Source organism: Uloborus diversus, chromosome 3 (assembly GCF_026930045.1).
Source record: "Uloborus diversus isolate 005 chromosome 3, Udiv.v.3.1, whole genome shotgun sequence".
Taxonomy (NCBI): Eukaryota; Metazoa; Arthropoda; class Arachnida; order Araneae; family Uloboridae; genus Uloborus; species Uloborus diversus.
Genome location: NC_072733.1, coordinates 35,144,031 through 35,163,551, shown reverse-complemented (window position 1 = coordinate 35,163,551; position 19,521 = coordinate 35,144,031). Strand labels below are relative to the sequence as shown.

The following is a 19,521-nucleotide window of genomic DNA, read 5'->3' as shown; positions in this document are numbered from 1 at the left end:
CAGGTAAAAGTCCTATTGAACTTTTTCATGTGGTGGCTGAAGACATGATATTGCATACCGGCAGAGAGACCAACTGATATGCTTCCCAAAAGAATGATCCTTCTTTTTGTATCTGTAAAAGTGAATTCAAGCTATTCTAGCCCCCCCCCCTTGAAGAAATTTTTTTGAAAAATGCTCTAGATATTGGCACAACATTATTTTGCATTGTTAAATCAAGAAAAATTGTGACATCAAACATTATCTCCATTTAAATGACAATTCAACAATCTACAGACAAAGTTGTTTTTACAAAACTGGACCATTACGATGCTTTGCAGCAGTTTAGTGTATTTTTCAAGAACCTAACAATTGATGATAAATGGCACGCTACTTTGGTAGATATGGCAGCAACACGTTTATGAAAAACAAAGCAGTCAGACTAGGATATAAATTATGGATGCTGGCATCTTATGATGCCTTATGATCTCTTTCAATATCATTCCCTATCAAGGAGCTCAGGAAAAATGTAAGAACCATATTTCTCAACACCTTGTAGACAATTTACTATCTGTCCTGAAAGATATGGCATTTTAGAAGGTATACAACCATTCCTGATGTTTTAGCACATAACTTACTTTCATTTATTTTATTCTTTTTTTTCTCTTTATGATAAAATTTTGTGTTGTCTTATAATAATGTCTAGGAATTTACATAATACAAGAATTTTTGTGCTATTATAATGAGTGATAAGTTAAATAAAATTCACACATAGTACTCTACACTGGAAAGACTTTTGAATGAAGCACTGGAAGGAAACTTCAAGAATTGTAATTAAATGACAAAAGTGTGTATGCAACATGACAAATTCAGAATCCACTTTGCATCATCATGAATTACAAAAACTTCATTTATAGCAATGATTTGGTACAGCTATAGAAGAACTTTTAAATATTTGATTCATTAAGTAGAAATTTAGTTTACACTCAACTTATTTATAAAGCTAGACAAAAAAACTGAGTGTTAATATGTCCTTTTCAAAAAACTATAATTAAAAAATAAATAAATGATAGTTCAAAGGAAGTAGGACTTGGAACTATAAAGCAGTATCTGCGACTTGGAGCTTTTGTTGCTTGACTTCTTCAACTGGAGGTAAAACCTCAGTCAGAATAACAACTTCATATGGTGAACAATCTTCCAGATCGAGTATACCACAGAGCCAACCATAAAAGCCTTTTTCCCCAATCTTGTATTTCCCTTCTCCAGTTATCTACATGCCAAGATATCTGTACAATAGAAGCATATATACCTAATCCTATGGTAGATAATGTAATTAAAAATGGATAAGAAATAATAAGTAATGGACTCACAAATATTTTATGAAATATTGTTTTCTTTTCACTGAAATATACTAAAATGTTATACCAAGTCATAGTTCCCATGTAAAATGAGTATGCGGCAGACAAGATAAAAACAAAGGGGACTAGAGTTAAACTAAAAGTAAGAATATGAGGTCCTTTGCGTATTCCAAAAAAACACCTGTCATCATCCTCAATTTGCTGAGATCTTATACTTTGTTCAAGTTCATCAAGTTCTTCACGCGACATCTGGACTTTCATATCCATTGTTTGACCTTTTTTACGGCCTCTTTTAACAGTTCCTGTCATAGTAACAAAATTTCCCCCACATGAACCGATTGAAGAAACGGAGCGAGAATTTAATGCAGATCTCTCGTTCGCTAACTCTATTTCTGCATACCCACCTTCAATAATATGAACATAATCGGATATATCACTATTTAAATCAGACTCATCACTACGGCCATTAGTGTGTTTTGAAGATTGATTCTGATATGTACTTGATCTACCACAAGAATTTGATTTATGGGTGTTAGAATTAGATTGTTGTTTGACACTTAAACACTCTTTTACATGTTCAGAAGAAATGGGCTGATGATGCAGTTTTCGATTGGCAAGATGATCAATTTTACCACAACTTTGAGGAGATGTATTAGTCCCAGTTCCGATGATTGGAAGACTTTCATTGCTAGATCTTGATGATTTAGAACCTCTCTTCCTAGGTGGAACAAAAACAGGTTTGTCCAGCACTTCCATGTCTTTCTAAAAGAAAAAGATACACAGAAAACCTATCAATAATAGCAAAGAAATGTGCTCTATATAAAACTACAAATTTAACAGAAATACTTCAAATGTTCTGTTAACATAACATTATGAAAAAAAAATATATAAGAATTCCCAAAAATTCAGACATAGAATAGGTTTTCTATGTGGAGAAAATACCATACTAAAAGCTAAATGCAACAAGTGACTCATTAATGTAAATTTGTAAAAGTCATTAGATTTAGTTGACTAAGATTGAGTGTGTGTGTGATAACTATTACACAGATAACTCATTACATAGTTAACTCAGGGGTCTTAGTGAGTGTCAATAAAATTTTCTGCACTCCACTTAAAACTAGGTGCAAGTAATTACCCTAGCCCCCTCTTTTACCAAGAAAATCCAAGATGATAAAGCAATATTATTTGACTGGCAGAAAACAAGTTGAATAACCGATGAGAGCCACTCAATAAAAAAAAAAAAAAAAAAAAAAAAGGAACCTCTCTTTAAACAGTAGAAAAATCTCTTGTAATGAAAACATGAGGAATAAAATTTGCACAATAAATCAATGCATACCATTTCAAACAAATAGATAGAGGCCGGTCATTTTTTTAAGGATTACTTTTTACATCTCCATTCAAGATGGAAAATGAAAAATTTCTAAAAATAAAATAAAAAGATTCTAGACAGAAATTTCAGAGACTATAGTTACTTAAGTAAGGAAAAAAAGACTAGCAGGACTTTTTTCTTCCACAATGAATTGTTTGGCAAAGAAATGAACGTAAACTTAATGTTTTGAGATCAAATTTGTAATATATTCTTTTATGGAATAATTTATTTTGATTGAGTAACAATTAAGATGTCGTGTTCTTGTTAACTATGACTCAATTAATTGCATGTCCATCTCAATTAATTTTGGCACTTTGTCATGCCAATTATATAACAAAATTGCAATGAGAAAATATTTTTGAGCAGACGAAGATTATTTTGGGGAAATGTTTCAAAAGATTTGATATTTTTGAGTAGTTTTATTTTTGATTTGGCATCATGATGACCGAGCTTAATATGCCTGTCACTGTAGTAAATGCAGGTATATTAGCATCTATCGTTTTAATTTGAATGAAAACTGGAATATACTTGTTTAATGTATAAAGCAATATTTTCTTGAAATCACAGTATAAAATGATTGCAGATTCCCTGTCTTACTAAAAACATGGTTAATACACTTGTGGTTCAAAAAAATTCCCTGACTTTTCCAGATTTTCAGCTCTGTTGGCAGGGGCCAATCCAAGATTTTTTTCTTGCTACCTATTTTTGTGAAAGTATTGCATCATTCTATTTTTGGGAATTTTTTTTTTATCAGCATTGTTTTTTTTTTTTTTTTTGAAATTTTAAAGGCATCCAAATTTTTGTAACAGAGAAGTAGAAAAAAAGAAATTTTAGTTCGAAAAGTGTAAATGTCATCTAGTATTATTTTTAACAGATTTCGTTTTTTGGGGAGCTAAAAACCTAAGAAGTACCAAAAATATCATCGTAATTTCAGCTTAATGGGCTATGTACTGTGTACAAAATAGGAAATTATGAGAAAAACGGTTTCCCAAAACAGATGTTGAAAGATTGCAGTAATATTGCATAAATACACTTTGGCGAGAAACAGCTAAAAATTAGTTAAAATACTACAAAAAGTTTTCTTTTTAAGTGATTGTTCATATAAACCTGCTTAGAATGTTATTTTATGAGTAAATTTTGTTTTAAACGGAGAAACAAATTTTATATTTTAAAATGCGAATTTTTGTGAAATTTTCGACGTTTTTGTGAAGCCACTGATTTTATAACTTGATTTTTGTGAAAGTACCGATTTCAAAACAAGACTTTTGTGAAGGTACCGTAAAACGGTAGCAAAATCAGCCTGTATTGGGCCCTGGTTGGTCACAGCGCAATTTAAAAACTTATAAATTTAAACGAAAACCTCAGTCCGGTGCTTTAAAACAGGATTTTTTGACAGAAAAAAAAAACATTTTTAGACAGTGGGTCAATTTTTCGTCATTAGCCTGCACGATAAGCTTTAAAATGAGATGGAAATCAAAGAAATCAATCAAGAATTGAGGAAGATCTCGTGTAGGAACAAAAAACAGGCTACAGAAATAATATATAAGGATTGTACAATATAAACTTTTAAAGCATGACTTATTATATCCCACTGGTAATCTACTTTACCCCACACTATGTGGTAAAATAAGTCATTGACAACATATTTTATAACTTATTTATCACAACTAATTTTTTGCTTTTTCAGAGATATTTTACTTTAAATGTCATAAGGGATATTCATTTGCAAATCCTAAGCATTTTATTAAATAGTTGAATCAATAGATTTTTTTTTTTTTGCTATCTTGGCGTGATTGTAAAATTGCTGTTTTACCCACCTGACCCTATTTATATTTCTGGGGATGCACCATTCTCTTCTTGATATAGTGACAAACAATGAGAGCGGTGCAGCGCCAGAAATATGAATATACATTAATGCTATAATGCAAGCCCCATATTTAATCTTAATCATATCAGTGAATAACTTGGATAAATATAGAGTAAGGGGAGGTTCTTTAATGAAGATCTGTGATGCAACTCGTGTGCAACGTGCGATGCTTCAAGATTTTTTTTCTTCTTTAGAAAGTTTAGATCCTGAAAAAGTTTTGGATATGTGATCCATAGAAGTGAGGCCGATACTGTCCTTTTATGCTAAAAAGTAAGTAAAAAATTGTTTATAAAAATCTAGAAAAAAAAAGGATTGGTTTCTATGATCTTGAAAATAATTTTCTATGTAATGAGTCTCTCTGGTTGCTTCAAATATTCATGTTTTTGAACTTTTCACCTCCCTAGCTCCTCAGCAGAGTTAACGGTTAATATAATGCCCATTCTCACTCCAAATAAAAATAACGGCTTTCCATTCTTTGCAACTATATTTGTTAAAGTTTTTTTTTTTTAAGTGCACTGCTGGCTAAAACTCGTTTAATCAAACGTTATGAAAACTTCGCTTCAGTTTTGGAACATTCAGTTTCTTCAAAAAATTAGGCTTAACTTTTCATTTCAATTTTAAACAACAGGTCAACTATCAATTATTCAGCAGCAAAGGTGTGAGATTTTTTTTTTTTTTAAATTATAGGATTTTCCAACATCTGGTGAAAAATAAGTAATGCCATTAAATATGATGAAAAATGAATGATATTACATCCTAATTACACTTTGTTATTCTTATATTCAAACAAACGTCATACATTTAAACATACACTACTGGCCATTAAAATTGCTACACGAAGAAGGAGTTGTCAGAACGAAACAAAATTTTGCACACGTGATGGCAACATTGACACTAAAAGAAAGCAAAATGATCATTTATTAATGGAAAAATCTCATATGAATGGAGGTTTAAGTACCCTGTTGTACCACCTCTAGCTGGAATGTAAGAGTCGATACGGTCGAGCATTGAGATACAGCAGTTTTGTACGATGTCCTATGTCCTCTCGCAACACAGTTGTTGTAAACGTGCCACTAATTCAATTAAACTTACACACTGTCCAAGTTACCGTCTCAAGTGATCCCAGATATGCTCGATTTGTGACAAATCAGTGCATTGTGCAGACCAAAGAAAGTGATAATGTGGAAAAGGAAATCCCTTGACATCCTTGCCGTGCGTGACTGAGTATTGTCATGTTAAAAAATGGCTCCTGGGAGCCCCGTCGTGATTGCTAACACATGGGTATGAGTTTGATCGAATGAGTGGCACGTTTACAGCAACTGTGGTACAAGATGACATAGGATATCCTAGGAGACTGCTATGTCTCAATGTCCGATTGTATGGCTTCGTACATCGTACATTCACACTAGAGGTGATTTAACAGGGTACTTAAACCTCCATTCATTTGAGATTTTTCCAACAATAAATGATCACTTTGCTATCATTTTGTAATCACTTTCTAGTGTCGATTTTGCTATCACGTGTGCAAAATTTAACTTCATTCTGGCAATTTCTTCTTGGTGTAGCAATTTTAATGGCCAGTAGTGTACATTCAAACAGTCTTATATTGAAACAATGGTAGCTTTTGCACCATCATGTTGTTCAACAGATTTTGGATAAACACTAGATGTTATTTTCAAAATTTGCTTAAAGAAAGGCTCCTTGGAATGCCGAAACATGTTTCTGCAACTCTTCTTACAATTTTTGCCTTTTTAATATTGTCATTGTTTTTCACTTACCACACACATTTTATATGCAATTAGGTTTCTTATTTTCTATAATTCAGTTTCATTTTGAGTAAAAGCCAGAAATTAGCAGTTTCTAAAATATTTTCCAGGACCTACTAGTTGCTCAAAAAAATTTTAAAATATTAACCAAATGAAATTTGAATCAATATCTTCCACATGCCTTTTTTTCTTACTAATACTGTTATGCTGCCAAAATGAAATTTATTGGTGTATTTACAACATTAGGAGAGCATTGTTTAATTTCAACAATATTTTTTTAATTGGCTCAGTTTGACCGCACTTTAAAAGGTATTCATATATGATAAAAATATAATTTTAAACAAGGAATTTAAAAAAGTATGGTATAAATAGGATGTTAACAAAAGCTTGAAAACTAAATTGAGCTAGCTCACAACAACTTTAATAACTACAGAGAGTATGAATTGTGGTTACTTACATAACAATTTAGACCTTTTTTAGATCCCTTTTGGAGACACTAGCAAAGTATTCAGAAAAAAATTATAAGAGAACCAATATTAGTACAAGTACGATGCTTATGTAAAGAAATGTCTAGAATTTTTAAAGAGAAGAAAGTTCATGCATAAAAGTCAAACATTGGAAGCTTTCTGAGTGGAGCAAAAAAAAAAAGTTATTTCGTTTTTCAAACAAAACTACTGCACTTTGGCCTTTTGTCAATTATTTAAGGTGTCTCCCAGAAGTTATTCTTCTTATTTTTTTAAATTTAACCCATAACTTAAGTCTAAAAACACATCAAATTTAAAAATAGCAACAGGCATATTGCAAAAACAATACCTGATGGACAAAAATTAAAAGTCATATTTGTTCTTGGTACATAAATATAAAATCCTACACCAAAAAGTGTGTTCCCCTATCTTATTATTTAGGAGATATTATGACTTAGAAGAAAAACAAAACATCCTTATGCTGTCAAATAAGTTCCATATTACATGTATTTCCCCTTTTTTAAACTCTAGTTGAAACAACAGGTGGTAAGCTGCAACTAGGCTGGAAGCTACATTCCAAACATTATCTTTTGAAGTAGCTTTGATCAACATATGTGCTCTAGTTTGATGTCAAGCATCCCTAATGAAGCAAAAGAAACTCACCGCTTACTGTAGATAAGGATGAGTGTAAAATTTCTTTGAGAAAAGATAGACTCTTTAACAATGCATGTGGATATCTCCGTAATGACACCTATTGGGTATTCCTAAAACAGAGGCAGGGGCGGCTCTAGCGCCGGACAAACCGGACCCCTGTCCGGGGCGGCAAATTTGAGGGGCGGCATTTTGGTTCGAATGTCTAAAATACATTTTACATTAGGAGCAAATTTGTATGAGAGTATTTTGCGAGCACAATAGCTTGGGAGTCTGAAAAATACGTGAAGGTTTTCTTTCCTCTTCGTTTATTGTACCTTAATTGCTGTCGCCGACAGCAAATGGTCAACAGTTGCCTGTTTTGGTTGGGAAACGAGACTGAATGGGTGGGGGGATCTGCTGGGCCCTAGGCTATGTGCTTTACTGCCCTATTATTCATCCCTGATTATTCCATGCTCTCTTCCTCTCTTCCTGTCAATTGCTTCGCCGACTCGGGGGTTGTATTTCTAAGATTTTACCAGGGTTAGGTACTTCACACTTTTACTTCTCTTTTATAACAGTTATTGTGCGGCGCCGTATCTTCCATGGTATTTTTTCTTTCCGTTGATTGTAGTCCACGTGTCCCCGACAATTTACCGTACACTTGAAGCAGGGAACATTCAAACAAATAAGAATTTTGCAATAGCAGGAACCATAGCCTTTTTTTTTTCTGCTTGGAGATTTAGGTAGATATTTCAATGATGTTTTAGTAGGGTCTGGTGGGGTAAAGTGGTCATAAAATCGTAGGTTTTCAACTTATGTGAATAATAGGTACAATAAATTCTTTAAACATTTAAACTTTTTTTGTTTTTATTTTACATTGCATTATTAAAGAACAAAGTACGTTGAATTTTAGGAAAATAAATATTGATTTAGGTAGTTTTATAACACTTTCTTTTCCCTTTCTATTTATGACCACTTTACCCCATGGGGTGGGGGAAAGTGGTCATAGCGTGGGGTAAAGTGGTCATAGTTAAAAATAGATGCAAAACCATTATAAACAACCCTAATATTTGTATATTTCGGTTATTTTTATAGTTACAATTATATGCACAAGCATATGTGTGTATACACGAGTATATACGTGTCGTGTAAACATTAGTAAACAAGTTCATATATGAGTAGATACATGTATGCATCAGATACATGCATGCACGTGCCTACTCAAGTATATACGTGTATACACGAGTATATAAGCATGTATACGTGATTACCTACTGGAGTGTATACGTGTCTACATGAGTATATAAGCATGTATACGTGATTACCTACTGGAGTGTATACGTGTCTACACGAGTATATACGTGTCACGTGTACGTACGGGTATATACGCGTGTAAACGAATATCATATGCGTGTATGCACTTCTATTTCGAGTACATACGTGCATACCTGAGTATATACGTGTACAGTAGACGTATACACGCATATATAAGTGTAAATACACACATCCGGGTATACACGAGTTAATTCGTGGATACATCCAGTGCGTGTTTGGTACGTGTCTACTCACACACACACACATATATATATATATATATATAAAATTAAGCAATCAGAATTTCAAATATTAAACAAATTATAAATAATAAGTGATGATAAAAAGGAAAAATGCAAACAGCTATTAAGTAGGAATAGATAAAGAGTGAATCCAGAGCTCATCAGCCGTGGAGGATTCATTAATTATGGTCAAAAGACCGAAATTTTTAACTATGAACTAGAAGAGAATGTTTAAGCTCCAGTACATGCAATATAGAGTAACAATGGGCAAAAGCACCACTTGCTACACTAAAAACAATAAACTAGAGCTCAAACCTAAAACTAAAAGCAGGGACTGGAGCTTAAATAATATATATATATATATATATATATATATATATTGTGAAGCACGAGTATATACGTATGTACGTGCAAACACGATTATATATCTGTATAGACGTATATACGTACATTTACGTGTATACACCAGTACATGTATGTATACACGAGTATATAAGCTTATATACATGTGTGCCTGCAGAATGAGCATAAGCTCGTAATCTAAGGAGTGTGAAAAGGGAGGATAAGAAGCAAAGAATTATAAGGAACTTGCGTTCGCTGACGCGCTACATGCACACAAAGCCAGAAAATGATGGATGCAAACAAATCGAAATTTTGTTACACAAAGATGATTTTATCCAACATTTTAGTTTTTAAGAAACATTTAGAGCAGTTGTTAAAAGTTACGGCCTGTAGTAGCTCTAGTACAAGCATCGCAACAAAGGCGCAACGACAGATGAAACTTTTTCAAAAGTGTCGTTATTGCAACAGGGAGTGCTTTGTGATTGCGACGCACATGTACGAGTATTACAGCTGCAGGCCGCAAATTTCATCAATCGCTTTAAACCTTTCTTGAGATCTAATATGTTGTGTTAAATTTTCTTTGTGTAATATATAAATTTGTGACATGTTTTGCATCCATTAGTTTCTGGCTTTGCGTGCATGTAGCGCGTCAGCATTGTGTTTGTGACCATATGTTCCTTATGTGATTCTTCCTTCTTATCCTCCCCTCTAACACATTTTAATAATTTGCTCAAAAGTTTAAACTCACCCTGTTTACTTGTATATCATATACTTGTATGTAGGGGTCTACTTGAGTACGTATGCGTATATTCGTGTCTACCTGAGTATATAAGTGTTTATACATATACGAGTATAAGCAAGTATATACGTGTATAGTAGAATGCATATCTGTATAGATTAAAAATACTTGTAGATACTCATATACGTATTTATTGGTGTATTTATGTGGATAAGTCTATATACGTCCGTACACGAGTGTATGCATATGCATATACTCGTAAATTTAACCCCGTTTACTGTAAAAACAATATATATTAAGTGAAATTACAATTTAATTTATATCTGCCTTATACTTAACGATTAAATGGCATTAGAAGAACAATATTTGTTAAGCCTAATATTATGACCACTTTACCCCATCTTACTAAAATTGTTCTAAAAAATTATCCAAAAGAGATTCGGCTAACTGCTAATGAGTAAGAATTCTTGAGACATGTAAGAAGCTTCCTATGCAGTCAATCTGTTCATAATTCTAACAAACAAAATTTCCCAAGGAAGTTAAAAGAGGTGTTTAGATTTTAAAACTTTTCATATTCACACAAAATATTTTTTTTCACCAAATTAAATTTTGTCAGTTGTAAAATTTTGTATTCAAAATGTGGTTTCTGACTGCCTTATTCTATAATAAAAATTTTACATTCATTCGAGCATTCATTTCCAAGCTATAGCCATTTATTTCACGAATGACCACTTTACCCCATTGACCACTTTCCCCCACCAGACCCTATTAAATAACGTATCATCCTAATACTAGTTACATTATAACAATTTAAAGTATATATTATATATATATATATATATATATATATATATATTTATTTATTATGTAAAATACTTTTTATTGAACTTTCACTTAAAATGGTATATATTATTGCCAGTATTAGTTTTTATTTCATTATAAACACAACTACTATTTTAACTTTTGAATTCTTATAGCTGAGATAGAGTAAAATTCATACATGTCCCGTGCATGACACAAATTAAATAAATTTGTAATTTTTCTAATTAATGTATTTGACCAAAAGGCAAGAGAATTGGATAGAAGCACTATAGCATTTGAAATTTCAGAATGAATCTTGATTTATGATCCAATTGCAAAAAAATATGAATTAACATCCTTTTTAACTGTTTTTTGCACTTTAAATGTCTGCAAATATCCCGTGTATAACAGGAGAATGACCCTTCTACATTTGCAATTTAATAGTCAAAGTGGCATTAAAACCGGATAAATCCACTAAAGTAAGGGGAAAAATAAAAAGAACGCCCTAAAAAAGACTAAATAGGGGAGGGGGAATTATAATACAGGCCATATTTCTGAACAAAAATCATGTTATGTGACAATTATTTTTTACTAATTTTTTTATTATGATAGAAATGCGTAGAATTTTTATTCGAAATTAAAACATAAAATATTTAGTAGCCCCCCTCCCCCCTTAGCTGTTTTCGGTCTCTAATATTGGTCATTTGTCGTTCGATAAGAAATTTCTTATGATATTTTTTTTAATTCTTGCCATCCTAGAAAATAAACGTTACAGTTACGTGTTTAAAATTAAAATAGTTACCAAAGTATTCGAAAAAAGTTTCACATGAAAAAAAGTTGCTTTCATTTCGAATGCTTCTTTTTTACATGGTATTTTATGACTATTATTTTCTTTATCGATAATTTTTAATAACTATTCAGATTATCCGTTAAAGTATATTTAACCGAAATGGAGGATAAAATATTTGAAATTAAACGTTTTCTATTCTTTTTCTTGATTTTTAAGGCTGTTTCTTTCGAGTTTTTTTTTCCTTATAGAAAAAAAAAATCTTATTCTTCTGTAACAAATTATTCAGCTGTTAAAAATTACTCTTGTAGGAAATGGTAATCCTAAAATTCTTACGGAAAGGCACCGCAAGGTACCTTTCTATGTTTAAATTTTTCGCGTGGTGCACTTATTTTACAAACATGAGTAGTAAATATATATTTAGAAAAGAATTGCTTTCTTTTTATATTAAATCCTAACCCACCTTCACCCCCCTATTAACTTTTTATTCATGCATGGAATGGTCTAAATCTTAATAACGCCTTTATATTTCTGAAGCAAATAAATAAACAAATAAAATAAAATAAAATATTACAAAATAAACAAACAAACTACGTATAATTTGTCTGGAGGCAGTCCCTTCCACCCTGTCGTCATGTGTCACGCTACATTACATAAATATGTACTTTCCAGCTGTGAAAACCAACACTAACTAATTCGTGCATCAAATTCCAAATTTTATTTCCCAACTTTAGCTATGTTTTATTGTTACACACATATTTGTAAACATAACAATTACGCTGATGATATGCAGGGTCCAACAAACGCTAAAATCTCATTAACCAGAAGAAATTTTTACACACCAGCCAAATTATTTCCCACGTAATCTTGATTTCAAAATAACAAACTATTCATAAACAGGTTTTTTTTTTTTTTTTTTTTCAATTTAAGCATGTAGCTATTAATTTTTAAATCATAATCTGCATTGTTATTGTTTTCGCCGTTTTCGCTACAAAATAAGATCAACGAGAAAACAAAACAAAAATATAAAAATACTTAACCTCACATTTTAAATTTTCTTATTTTTGTTTCACAAGCCAAAGAATTTGATGTCATATTTTCTGTTAACATTTCACTTCTCCTTGTCACAAACCCACAATTTAACAAGCCAACCTCCCCCTCAAAGCGTGACATCATTTGTGAAAGAACCACTACCTAGTTAAAATAATTTTTCTCCTTGAATTTCTAGAATGTCTACAGGAGGTCGCAAAAAGCTATCTGGAGCGCAGTACAAGAGAAAGAGACTTGAAAAAGAAGTCAGCATTCAAAAACAGGCTGGAAGTTTGCTGAACTATCTGCAAGGCGCAAGAAAAAATGATAACGATTTAGCAATAGAATCCGAATCAGACATTCAAGATGAGGATGTTGCTGATCACATAATTTTAATGGATAATGGCACTGCTGCTGATCACACAATCGTAATGGATAGTGACACTGATGCTGCTAATCACACTATCTTAAGGGATAGTGACACTACTGCTAATCACACAATTTTAACGAATTGTGACACTGCTGCAGATCACACCTTAATGGATTGCTCTAGTCCATTAGAAGTTGATGCTCCAGTAAAAGTTACACCAGATCCAGTAACATCCAATGATACAGATACGCTGATGATAATCAATAATTCAGATCCAGGATCATGGCCAGCAATTTTATCAGACGCTGATAGATGCTTTTTGGTAAAAGAAGGTCCACCTGAACCGTTAACAAATTATGATTTTCCTTATAATGACTCTGGTCGAAGATTTAGCACACATTACTATGTCAGAGCTCTAAACAATGGTGAAAAAGTTATGCGTAAATGGTTAGTTTATTCCATTGAGAAAGACTGTGTATATTGTTTCTGTTGCAAGCTTTTTAGTTATTCTTGTAGCTCTCTCTCCAAAGAAGGTTTCAAAAGTTGGAAGCACCTTGTAGAAACTTTAAAAGAACATGAGACATCAAGAAATCATGTTCTAAGCCTAAAATCGTGGGTTGAATTCAGTCAGCGATTAGAGTGCTCTAAAACGATTGATTGTGATTTACAAAGACTTATTGCTGCGGAAACTAATTATTGGAGTGAAGTTCTTCTGCGCATTGTGGCAACATTGAAAATGCTTGCTCAAAATTGTTTAGCAATTCGAGGTAAAAGTGATAAACTCTATGACTCCAATAAGGGTAATTTTTTACAAATAATTCAATTACTTGCTCAGTTTGACCCAGTAATGGAGGAGCATGTTCGAAAAGTACTTAGAAAGGAGGAAGCTAAAGTCCACTATCTAGGGAAAATTATACAAAATGAAATAATCTCCCTTTTACATCAAAATATTAAATCACATATTGTAAGTGAAATTTTACAAGCCAAATATTACTCCGTAATTCTGGATTGTACTCCTGATGTCAGTAAGATTGAACAAATGACATTCATGGTAAGATATGTATCAATTGACAAATCGCACCCAAATCAGATAATCGTTAAAATCAACGAAAGGTTTTTAGGTTTTCTTCCAGTTGAAAGATCAACCGGAAAAGACCTTTCAGATATATTAGTCGAAAAAACTTTCAAAATTAGGTCTGAATTTAATGGATATGAGTGGACAAGCCTATGATAACGGTTCGAATATGAGAGGCGGTAAATTAGGGGTACAATCCAGAATTAAGGAGTTAAACTCACGAGCCGTCTATGTTCCATGCAGCAATCATTCCTTAAACTTAGTTATCAACGACATGGCAAAGGCATCCTTAGAGGCCTGTAATTTTTTTAATCTTGTTCAGAAAATTTATACTTTTTTTTCCTCATCAACTTTCCGATGGGGCATATTGCTACAACATATAAAAGGGTTCACCTTGAAACCATTAAGTAAAACTCGATGGGAAAGCCGCGTAGAGGCTATAAAACCCTTAAGATATGAATTAGGGGGAATTTACGATGCTTTCCTTAGCATCTATGACAACATAGAAATCGACAACTCTGTCAGAGATGAGGCATCAGGATTGTTAAAAGCTCTGAAGCAATTTAAATTTCTATGCTCAATAGTTATATGGTATAAAATTTTAAATGGCATAAATCCAATCAGTAAGTTATTGCAGACCATAGACTATGACCTTCCATCCGCAATAGAACTCATAAAAAACTGTGGAGATTTTTTTAAGGATCTGCGATCCGATGCATCTTTCGAGGAAATGCTCTCTGATGCAACGGAATTGGCTGAAGAGATTGACATCCCGGCTAATTTTGAGCTGACACAACCTCGTCATAGAGTAAGACGAAAAAGTACTCATTTTGTGTATGAAGCACGAGATGATCCAGTGGAAGATCCGAAATTAAAATTCAAAATAGAGTTTTACTTTTTTACAATAGATCAGGCAATTAATGCCTTAGAAAGTAGGTTTGAATTAATGAGTACCCACAGCAGCTTTTTTAAATTTTTATACAATGTGTATGACTTAAGGGACACCCCAAAAGAAGAGTTAATTAAACACTGCAAAGATTTAGAATTAGTGTTGACGGATGGAGATTCACGAGACATAAGTGCAGTGGACTTAGCAGACGAAATAGTGTCAGTTTCCGCCTTATTACGAAAAAGGCAAAGCCCAATTGAAGTTTTGTCGTTAGTTTCAACTCTTGATATCGCACCAAATTTAGCTATTAGTTTGAGAATTTTATTGTCTTTGCCAATAAGTGTGGCAAGTGGAGAGAGGAGTTTCTCAAAACTAAAATTAATAAAAAATTTCTTACGCTCCACAACTCTTCAAGATAGGTTAAATGGTTTAGCTACATTGGCTATTGAACATGAGTTAGCTGAACAAATAGATTTAAAAAAAATAATCACTAAGTTTGCAGAATTAAAAGTAAGAAAAAAAAGCCTTTTAAATGTGTTTATTTAAGGTGCGCAGTAGTAATAATTTAGAGGAGGGGGGGGGCGGTACACATTGAATTCTAACCTTTGTCCTGGTATTCTTTTTCATTTTTAGTTATTTAACAGACTTGATGCAGACTGAACTTTTATTATAAGTTACTACAAGAAGAGAAACATCGGTAAACAGTAATCTGACTTCTAAAACTTTTGTACAACACGAGAAAGTAATTTTCATTAAGCTGTCATGAAAATATGCACCAATACAAAAATTGTTTAATTGCATTCCTACTTTATGATTATTTAAAAAAAAAAAAAAGATGAGTTAATGTTTTTAAAATAACGATTCTATTTTTTTCGTCCATTTTAGTATTTTGCTTTGCTGTCACTTTAATTGTCAGTAATGCATAGCACTTCCAAAATCCTGTCTGTTCTCAAGAAATATTGTTAAATTAATTAAATACTATAATTGTTTTCTTCTTCCAATAATTTGATAATCCAGCTATGTTTCGAGGTCTTTAATACAAGACATGTTAATTTGGTGTTTGTTTTGAAGTGCCCTTTTTTTTTGTCTAGTTTAATGTACAGCTTTAATAAATTTGATTTCATTTCATTGTGCTGTTTATTTATTGGCATGATCTATTAAAGGTTTGTTGGCATGTATTTACTGTCAATTTATCCCTTTTTATTTTTTCCCGTGGGGAGGGGCGCCGTGGGATATTGCAATTGCGTAGCAAGTAATTATTATATACCACTAAAGTAACGTAAAGTAACAACGTCTAAAAAGCACAAATTCGCAGAATTTGTGCTTTTTAGACGTTGTTACTTTATGTTACTTTACTGTTCAGCACAAAGGTATTTATTTATATTATTTACCACGTTTTAAATAATGATACATATTTGACGGTCCAGTTTTTGAACTTCTGCATGTTGTCGGAATTGGATCCCCGCGCACAGGACTCCTCTCTCTCCCCCACCCCCTTCCTAGATTGAGCATTTTTAAAAAAATGTTCCATGCTATTAAAGAGAAGAAATTAATGCTCCTTAGGGAAACAAAGTAATTTTAATTGGAAAAAATATCGATTGTCGTGAAAAAGTCTTAATTTATTTTCAAAAAAAACTTAAAATTAAATTTTTCTATAGTTACAGATTATTTCTTAGTTAATCACACCCCACACTACACTTCATATTTGTTTTACCCCCACCTCTCCTTTTTTTTTCTTTTTACTTTTACTAGACGATCAAAAAATAAGAAAATACTTAAAATTCTACGCTTCGGAAGCCTCCTCCCTCAGTTAAAATCATTAAAGTGCTCTTCAAATCTCGTTTCACCCTGCTTTTAATATCATACAAATCGTCTAAAAACGACGCTTTGTTGAGGTGCTTAGCGCGAAGTCCTCTTTTAATACATTGAGACGATGCTCCCGTATGCAATCTGAAAATGAAAAAACTATAATTTCAAAAAATTAAGATGAGACCTTTTAACCCTCACCCCAATCCTTGAAAATGGCTTAAAAACATCGCTTTTTATTACTTCTCTTTTGGAATGTTTCTTGGGGAGATTCAAAGAGCCCTTTCCTGTAATCATGAAAGTTTGTCGGTAACTGCCTCTTGGAACTTCAGTGTCAAAAAATTCGGGTGAAAAGTTTACGTCATCTCAAATCTATTTTAAAAAAAAAAGACCCAACCCTTACTCTGAAGTCAACACATTTCGCCTATAATCGTGTTTTTAAGACTTCAGTTTCTTAAAATTCCCCCCTCAAAAGACCCCCTGAAACTTTCCACCGTCTAAACCGCCACAGAGCGTCTAAAACAGCGTTCTTAAGACTATAATTTCAAAAAATTCTCCGAGGGAGAACCCCCAGACCCCTCTAGCAGATACGGGTATTTTTTAAGCGTACCCCCCCCCCCTATAAATATTTTCTGGTGGCACAGCCCAAGTGCAGGAAAGCCATGGTCGTACTTAGGATTGATGAATTGATGAATACGTGAAGACAACGCGAAACTGCTTTCAAGCATGACCATTTTAGGGGGTGGGGGTGGGGGCTTATCGTTTTTTTTGAAAGAATGTTTTATATTTAAAAAAAAAGAGGAATTACCAAAAAGAAGGGACTATATTTGTAATGCAAAAATTGTAATGTTTGATTTTTTTTTACCGTGGAGAGGGGCGGCACTTTGGAAATTTGTCCGGGGCGGCAAAACTGCTAGAGCCGCCCCTGACAGAGGGGAGCCGACAGGACACTTAATTACATCTGTTTTTCTGAAACTAATTTCTGAACACTTGACTCAAATTTGTGACACTGTCACGAATCATGCTTTTGAATTGGTAAATTGGTAACAGTGAGCAAAACAAATAGCTATATGTATCAGCTTTGCAAGCCGGATATGGCTTACAAGCCGTTCAAGCCGTTGGTGGTGGGGGGGGGGGGGTTCCTAATGTATAGGTGTAAAAATAGTTATAAATTTCAAGAATGTCGATGGAGATGAATTAGTACAAAATACTTAGTTTAAAACATACCTTTATAGATTTGGACAATTTACTTCAATGGCTTCATCTATAATGAGGAGAGCATATTGTATTTTTCATTGAACCAGGACTGCATTCGAAATCACAAATATGACATTGCACCAAAAAAAGATAGGATACATTCCTTTCAAAAAGATATAGATAGGAATAAAATAAAGCAAAAAATGTTTCATAACACAGAAAATATTCAAAAAATAATTACATACATTATTTTGAAATTGAAAATTTTTGCAACTTAATTCATGCATCATATATAATAATTAAAAAAAAAAAATAACAATAATATATCAGCAGACAATTTTCATGTTTTTTCAAATTATATCAGTTTTAATTACTTAAAATTCAAGTTGCTCAGAAGCTAATGTGGTCAAGTCTGGTTAAGAATTTTCAGTTTTGTAAAAATTTTAATTAATGTAGAAGAAATATAATATGTCCAAATTTTCAAAAGATTTCTTTTTTTTTTCTTTAATTTCTCTAAAGTTTTTTGTATACAAATCGTGAATATGTAATATAAAAAATATTTATTTAAAAATATTTCTCAATTTTCACTACCTGGACTTTTGAGTGACTTGTTCATAACCACATAGTATTATTAAACACTAATTAAGTGCTTTCTAAATATAGTACTAAAACAAGGTACTGAAACAAATTTTAGTTTTTGCAACATATGCTGTAAAGCTATTCACTGTAGCTTAATTCGCATACAGTGAATCTGGAAAAAAAATAAATAAACTTGATGAAATATATAAATCTTCTAATCAATGTGATATGAACTGATTCGAAGATTTCATTTATGGAAGTAAAACATTAATTAGATGTTACGATTATATGAAAAAAAACGTAAAATAATTGTAACAAAAATACAGTTAAACTTTCCAATTTTGCGATTTTGATAAAAATAAAAAGAAATTTTACATGATCCCTTTTAAACAAACTATAATAAACGTCAAAAATGAGAAAAATCTGTTTACCACAGCAGATGCAAAATTGCAATTTTCAAAATGAAGGCCATCAAAAGTAGAAAAATGGCTGACGAAACAATTTAATTGAGTAATACAGTGTCAGAATTACATTTCACAGGCCTACAGGAGAAATAATGTTATTACAGGATTATTACTCATTTCTGAGGAAAAAATTAACTGTGTGTTCCCTGTATGAATATGCAGCTTTACAAACAATGAGTGGGGATAAGAACATTAATATCCTAGTAGTTTTATCCCAGAAAAATATATTAATAATTTTCAAAAAACAAAGGGAAGTAAAGAAGATTTCATTAAAATTGAAATATTTATGTTTAGCTTCATAAAAATTTAAAAAAAAAAAAATACTTGCACCTTACAAGACACAAAATGCAGTTAAGCAGAACAATCAACCTGTTGAAGACTAATCTCATGCTTTCTATGCACAAAATTTAAGATGTATGACGATTGAAACGTTAAATAATTTTTGCTTTTATGA

The 19,521-nt window shown here is 32.3% G+C and overlaps 1 protein-coding gene across 1 annotated transcript; it reads right to left on the bottom strand.

The window, feature by feature from the left end:
* Window positions 1-846: 846 nt before the first annotated feature.
* LOC129218605 (transmembrane protein 169-like) lies at window positions 847-18,170 on the bottom strand. Its single transcript, XM_054852925.1, is given in 3 exon segments — window positions 847-1,216; window positions 1,218-2,096; window positions 18,055-18,170. Coding segments are annotated over 2 exon segments (1,017 nt in total). The 5' UTR covers window positions 2,091-2,096; window positions 18,055-18,170; the 3' UTR covers window positions 847-1,072.
* Between the last annotated feature and the right edge of the window lie 1,351 nt (window positions 18,171-19,521).